This window comes from Osmerus eperlanus, chromosome 1 (assembly GCF_963692335.1).
Source record: "Osmerus eperlanus chromosome 1, fOsmEpe2.1, whole genome shotgun sequence".
NCBI lineage: Eukaryota > Metazoa > Chordata > Actinopteri > Osmeriformes > Osmeridae > Osmerus > Osmerus eperlanus.
In genome coordinates this window covers 13,567,399-13,574,498 of record NC_085018.1, presented here as the reverse complement: position 1 = coordinate 13,574,498, position 7,100 = coordinate 13,567,399, and the positions used below count along the sequence as shown (strand labels likewise).

Genomic DNA, 7,100 nt, shown 5'->3' with positions numbered 1-7,100 from the left:
ACATGCGGCTAAATACAGTGCAGTGCACCTCGTTAGCCCATGTTCTAATGTATCATTACAGCTAATCAATACCTGAGTTTAAAATGTGATTCCAAGGTTTCGTGCAGACCAGGAGACAGATGCCTTGTAGCTATGTATATTGACAGCAGTAACGTTGACGCTAGTCAGTCTGAAACCGAACAAGGACCTGACATAAAAATATCTAGCCTGCCAAGACAAGTAAGTTGTCTGTCCATTCCTAACATACATCTAACACAGACGCATGCGAGTTCATGATCTATATAGCCACTATGCAGCTACTACTTACCTTTTGCAAAATCCTTTTCAGTATAAGTCTCGTTTGACATGTGCCGAAAGGCTCGTGTTTACCGCTTAGATACCGCCAACACGCGCTGCAGAAGATGCCCCGCCCGTATGAATTCGGTTTCCCGCTCCGCGTGATTTCGCAATCGTTTTTACTGTCCGGTACACGGCAGGCTGTGAGCCCAAACTCCTAAAGAGCAGCGTGATCTCGGATATCTTTTGCAAACACACGCAGTAGGCCTATATCTGTTTTCATCAGCAGTAACAGTTTCATTTTACTAAATGAGTTGTAGGCCTATCTTCTTTAATGACCATAGTCCCAACTCCTCTCTGCTCTTAAAAGATTTGGTAAGAACCTGGACAGATATGACTCGATTACGTTAACCCTTGTGTTATCTTCGGGTCATTCTGACCCATCAGTCATTGTGACCCACCGTCGTATTGCGACATCTTTACCGCATACAAAAACAAAGTGAAGCATTTTCTTTTAACCGTTGGGCTGTCTCAGACCCCCCACATTGCAAATGTTAAAAGAAAATTATTTGTATTTGTTTTTGTATTGGGTAAAATTGGGTAAACACAACGATGGTTCATTATGAACCTTTGGGTCATGTGACCCGAAGGCAGCACGAGGGTTAAATAGCCTAATTACAGACATGATATTTGGGTTGTAATGAGTCTTAAATCGGTCTACAGTGTGTTAGACAGTTACAAGTCACAATCTGTGAAACTAGAGTGCAGTTCACGTTTATAAATCATCAGCATTAGTCCTAGATTATACCATCAAGCAACAGCAATGCTGCAAGTGGAAATATCAACACAATGAATGTCACATTTTACATTTAATCTAATAGTCGACTCGACACAATTCCAATCATCAAAACTCAAACAATGCTGTTAGTTAAACTAAACGGGAAACACCAGTAAGGGGGAAAACATTAGGATCAATTCATATTGCTAAATGAAATCCTTCCAACAATTCTTCTTTATTCCTGTGATGTCCGACTGAGAGTCTAAGTGCTGTGCAGGGGTGCAGTGGAAGCCGTGTTGGCGCTGAAGAACAAATGTCCGTGGCTCAGTCTTTCAGAACCAGCGGTCCTTTGACCTGAGCAGCGACCTCTGCCCCCATGAGCTCCTCCACGATGGCCAGGGCGAACTCGAAGCTGGTGCCTGGCCCGCGGCTGGTGATCAGGTGCCCGTCCTTCTGAACCCGGGCCTCGGAGTACTTGTAGTGGTCTGGAAGGAGGAACCAGAGCGTGGGTTAGAGACTGATGTACTGACTGGGGGGCTGGAGTGAGGAGTGATACACAGATGTTCATTTCAGTTGTTGAATTCACTTTATGAATCCTGAAGGAAAATTCAAGCACTTAGATACAGTAACTCAGTGTGCACAGTAGCAGAATACACACACACACACACACAGTAGAATATGCACAATAGCAGCAATCTAATAGATTCAGTCTTGGAATATAACATAGGATGAACTTATCTGTGTTTATATACTAGCTTATAATATGTAGATATTGTAGTGTCGTGCTTTGTACAGTCACTTTGGTGCAAAGAGGATAGAGAGGCTGTAAAAAAAAATTTTTTTTAACTACTTGACGACAGATGACCTATTTCTGGGATTATCTAGCCCCAATTGGGATTCGGACATGGTCTTGTAAAATCTAGACAGGAACACATTGTACATTTCCTAACAGAACTTTGAAATGGAATCCACTTGTCAGAATACCTTTCCATGAACATTCTACATGCTATGTGGGCTGTGTGGTTCTATACAAGGTCTGAATGGGGTTGGGGTGTCCCAAACCCACTGTAGTTTTTAGTGACTCAAGTGTAACCGTGGATATGAGAATTCAGGGAAAACAAAAAAACTGCTATACCACCCTCTGCTGGATACAAACAGAACCTACACTGCACAGGATTCACCCATAGCCAAGACAAGAATGACTTCAGGGAAAGGGGTATTTAAGATACAGTATTAAATAAGTAAATAAAACTCAATGTTAGTACTTGCCTCCTGCCATCATCTTATCTTTAGCCCCAGGGTGGGTGGTTACTGTGCTGCCGTATGCAATCCCATGAGCCAGGAGAGCAGTGGGTCCTGGGGCACAGAGGAGTCAGCAGCATCACAATCACCTTCAGGTGACATTCAAACACACCAGGCGAGCATGGCACTGCCATGACAACCACACGCACAAGTACACAGTGCAGAGAGACAGGTCAGAGAATAACGAGTATAAACACACCATTGTAATACATGGATGTAAAAAGAAAAAAGAAGATTGGTTTGATGGTTCAATGTGCACAGTGAGACTCATTAGGCTGCTAGACATGACAACCGTAAAATACAATCTAAAATTAAACGCACACTGTATATGGTTTCAGCACACGTCTCCAGGCCATATAGAGAAGAGAGGAAAATAGACAGACTAAAAATAATGGACTTTGTGTCTGCTGCGTTAACATTGGCAGGGACCTAACACTGCAGTGAGCTCATCCACTGCCCATTTAATAAATAGAATCGCTATTGATCGCGCTCCTTGGCTGCCTCTCCATGCGGTCTGAAGATGACGCTTTTATCGGGCAGAGCCGCGGGCAGCCAGCTCGCTGCTCTTGTTACAGCCCTGCCTCCGCCCTAAAGACACCAGTCTGGGACAGTCAGGCCCTCTGGGGAGCCAGAGACTGCCTCAAGCCCGTATCAAAGTTAAGGGAGGGGGGGGAAGGGGGAACAGAACAAGGAAAAAGAGGAGGGGAGGAAGAGGAAGAGGAAATGGAGGAAAAAGAGGAGGAAGGGTAGAGGCGAGGAGGGGGTAGAGAAGGGGAGGGAAAGGAGTTAGAGGAGGTGAGGAGGAGCAGTGGAGAATGACAAGTAGAGGCGATACACTTTCCTTCAAAACTTAGATATATTTATACACACACACGTATGAAGTTCAGCTAAATAAGAAACAGGATCAATTTCAACATGTTGATATTGTTCAATGAGGAAACGATAGCAGGATGCTATCTGAATCATTGGGGATTGATGTTTCATTTCCTGTGTTTCCTTTTAAACTATAGAGACTTCACCTAAAACATCACCTAATTTCCTCAATAATGTACAATGGATTAAAACATAATGCCCTGTATTTAATCCAGCAGGCATGAATTTCAAGGAGCCTAGTTTCATTGACGTATGCTGGTCAAGAATGGCTAAATCGAGGCGACAATGAGAGTCGTCACGGTTGCCAGGTTCATCATACATTCCTTTGGGGTTGTCAGACGTTTTCTAGTACGCCACTCACTCTGCAGAGCCACATCGGCCCCGTGTACTCATTCATTATGTCCTTCCAGCGCCCTTCATCAGCAGCAAGAATATGGCCAAGGAAATATCTCTGTGGCACAGGGGTTTCTCAATGCTATGAGCAAACCGACTAAAAGCATTTCTTAAATGTCTTTATTTTATGACCATGGTGCCATTCATTTTATTTGTTTTTTTAAATAGTATATTGAGAATATTATCTCAATGTCTGATGATCAATCGACATGGAATATAAAAGCCAACCAATTTTAATCTTGAACCATATTGCTAACAGGTTTATCCCATTAAGAGTTATTCTTTTTATTTGTTTTTTTTAATTGGCAGTGTTTGCAGATCTGAACAATCTCACCACAAAGCTGCTAAACTGGATAAATCTTGAAGACACAACCGCATTTCTCCACCCATTTCCAGAAACTTCTTCCCTTTACTAACTAACAGTTAAAGCAGGGCTTTCCTTTTAGGGGCATATAAAGTATGAAGGAAGGGGACATTTACCTGCACAGATGGCAGCAATCAGGCCTTTCCTGGCCTCCTGATCCTTCAACACCTCCTTCACAGCAGGAGACTACAGAAAAAACAATATGGAGGACGAGTCACGAATAATGAGTCATTTTTTTCTCTAATGCAGTGATAGTAAGATTATCCCAGTACAAGAACTAAGTGTTTAAATATTTAAAGTTCCCACCGTGTGCTTTAGTTCAAAATTGAGTGACAACAGAAAGTAAACGCTAAAATGTTTTTAGCACATGGACATAAATAATGAATTATTGGCACACAGCATTTGGCCTGGGGTATTTTGTGACTAAAGAGAGCATGGTCAAACTCAAATCTGTTACCTCTGACAGGTTCTGGGCACCCTGCAACCCCCCTGGCAGGAGCACGACATCATAGGTACCCTGGAACACAAAGCATTACAAGAGGAAATGGTAATGAGTAACAGTTATGCTAGCTTGTTGGTGATGTAGACGGCTAAAGTAGGGTTTATTAGATGTGGCCAGTTGTGGGCATGAGTGGCCACAATATTCCACTGTGGGTTACCTCTGTATTTAAATGAGGTCACAGGATTAAATTCATGGAGAGAGAGAGAAAAAAGAGAGAGAGAGAGGTGCTTCCAAAACCTGGATCTTTCTTAAAGAACTAGACACAAGATAACTCATTGAGCTCAAGCCTGGAGGTATTCTCTGATCTCTAAAGGATCAGTGCAAGGTGGCGAACAGGTCTACCACCCAGACTGGTTGTTGAGGTGATGGCAGGGATGTGGAATGTAGTAGATGAGGGTTGGAGGCAGGTCTTGGGAGGGTGTGTCTGACCTGCTTCCTGGCTTCCTCCAGGCTGGCATCAGGGCAGATGAGAACGTCTCGGCTACACTGCACTGGCTCTTTGCCAGTCAGTCCAGCCACCGTCACGGCTATCTGCAAAACAAAAGCATAGCATTTTTTTGGGGGGGAAAACAACAAATTAAAACATGATTATCCATGCATTATTTGGGGTAACTTACGTTTGATAGTAAATCGAAATTTAACTTTATGACATTTTCTAGTAGCGTGTAAAAGTAAAACTTTTATTTTGAAAGCTGGGGTACGCTACTGTAAACTTTGACATTTACATGATTACATTGCCCTTTACTCTCACCTTACATCCAGTGAGCCTAGCTGCCTAACAGCATGACACCATTCAATCACTACTGGGGGCATTGCCAAGTATGTAATAGTTGTGGACTTAACTAACCCCCACCGATTTGAAGACATTTGAGTTGTGTTGCGGCCGAAAACGCTCATTGCTCTGCTGCTTTCAGATTACAAACCAGATATGAATAGCTAGCTTCCATGTGCAATATTTTTAGGTGGAAATGCAATGTCGATTGCTGCAGTATGACTTCTTTTAATGTCGAGATATGTAAACAGCGAAGCAAATATAGTATGGGTCTGTAACGTTCTACACGTAGCAGGGAAGCTAGCTAGTTAGCTACTATCACATTTAACTAGTTTGCCAATTACACAAATACAGACCCCAGCTCTGCGCATGACGTCCACGGGAATAACCGTTTCCATCTCCTCTGCACCTTTAGATAGTATTACTAATGCTCGTTTGCCTGCCATTGTTAAGAGGTTCGTTGCTTGCTTGCTAACTTGCAGTCTGTGCCCGTTAGCAGGTGACTTTTGTTTTGACAGAACATGGGACACATGACCGCAGCTACGGAATCATAAATAGTCCAAGTTGAATGAAAGCGGTTGATTAAGCGGTTGGATGCTTCGTATGTGTTAAGTGACATACACAGCACTAGGGATTTTGCTATGGCACCATAACAAATTCCTGTTTTCTCTTATTGCAATGCCCCATGCACTCTAGACACTCTTACACTCTAAAACTAGAACTTTAGACACATTGACCAAAACCTTAAACCCATGTACCTTATCGTAAACCAATTCTGTACAAAAAGAAACATTTCCTGCTTTCATTCATTTAGCAGTTTTAAAACACATCTTTTGCAAAGCACTTCACACAGTTTTTTTTTACATTTGGCTTCAGTCTTGTGTTCACTTGGAAAACACTGCCTTTCAGAATGATAAACTCAAACTACCAATCATCTCATTATCTATAACACCTCTTACCTTTCAAATATATCTTATAGCCTGACTGTCCTCATTTTCTTTTTTCTTGGCGTCGTCTTCAATCCTGGTCCTCAGGGCCCCTCAGGGGCCCACTGTCCTGCATGTTATCGGTGTTTCCCTATGACCATGTAGGCCTAGTGTTTCCGCTCATCATAGTTTTTCATTGAGCACATCCATGTTCATTTTTTGACTAAACCAGTCATAGACTTATATACATCTATGAAACCAGTGTCCATGTTTCTAAAATGACTCTGTTCGTGTGCTTGTAATATAGTAAGTGTCCACTAGAGGAAGACATTGATCCATGTAAATGCTGGATGCACAAACATTTTGCAATTATGGCTTGTGTTGTTGTAGAAAACCTTAATTTTGCCCTTTTGTCTCCTTCAAACAGGAATCACAATGTGTTAATCATATTTTATTTGGTATTTGTAATTGATAAGAATACAGATCAGTAATCACTCTGATCTTCTTATGAATTCCTTGACCACAGTGTACAGATTCCGTTCACTGAATGCCCGAAGAGCATTTACCAGACAATGAATGATCCAGGTCTGCATTGGGACATTGTGTCCTTGTTATTTAATATGGATAGCAAAAACTTATTCACTTAATAACTTTATGTTTTGAATTTTCAATTCCGTAAAAATGTCAGGTCAGTGGGGTCACCAAGTTCTTGAAGCTCCTTTAAAGAGAGAGGGATGAACTTCTAGTTTCAAATCCACCTCAGCCAGAGGAAGACATCTTTAAAGGCACCTTGGGGAATTATATTTTCAGTGTAAATCCCAGACTTAATGTCTGGAGCTTTGGCACACAGGCAGTCATCCCAGTTTAATGTGCCACTGTACATTCTTCAGTACAGAATCACTTTCATATTTATG

The 7,100-nt window shown here is 42.1% G+C and overlaps 1 protein-coding gene across 1 annotated transcript; it reads right to left on the bottom strand.

The window, feature by feature from the left end:
• Positions 1-1,128: 1,128 nt before the first annotated feature.
• park7 (parkinson protein 7) lies at positions 1,129-5,788 on the bottom strand. The gene is made up of 6 exons (XM_062461452.1): positions 5,617-5,788; positions 4,918-5,019; positions 4,444-4,503; positions 4,103-4,172; positions 2,324-2,410; positions 1,129-1,539 (listed from the first exon to the last, which is right to left on the bottom strand). Exons 1-6 carry the CDS (start codon positions 5,704-5,706, stop codon positions 1,379-1,381), a joined length of 570 nt encoding a protein of 189 aa, XP_062317436.1. The 5' UTR covers positions 5,707-5,788; the 3' UTR covers positions 1,129-1,378.
• Positions 5,789-7,100: the final 1,312 nt, after the last annotated feature.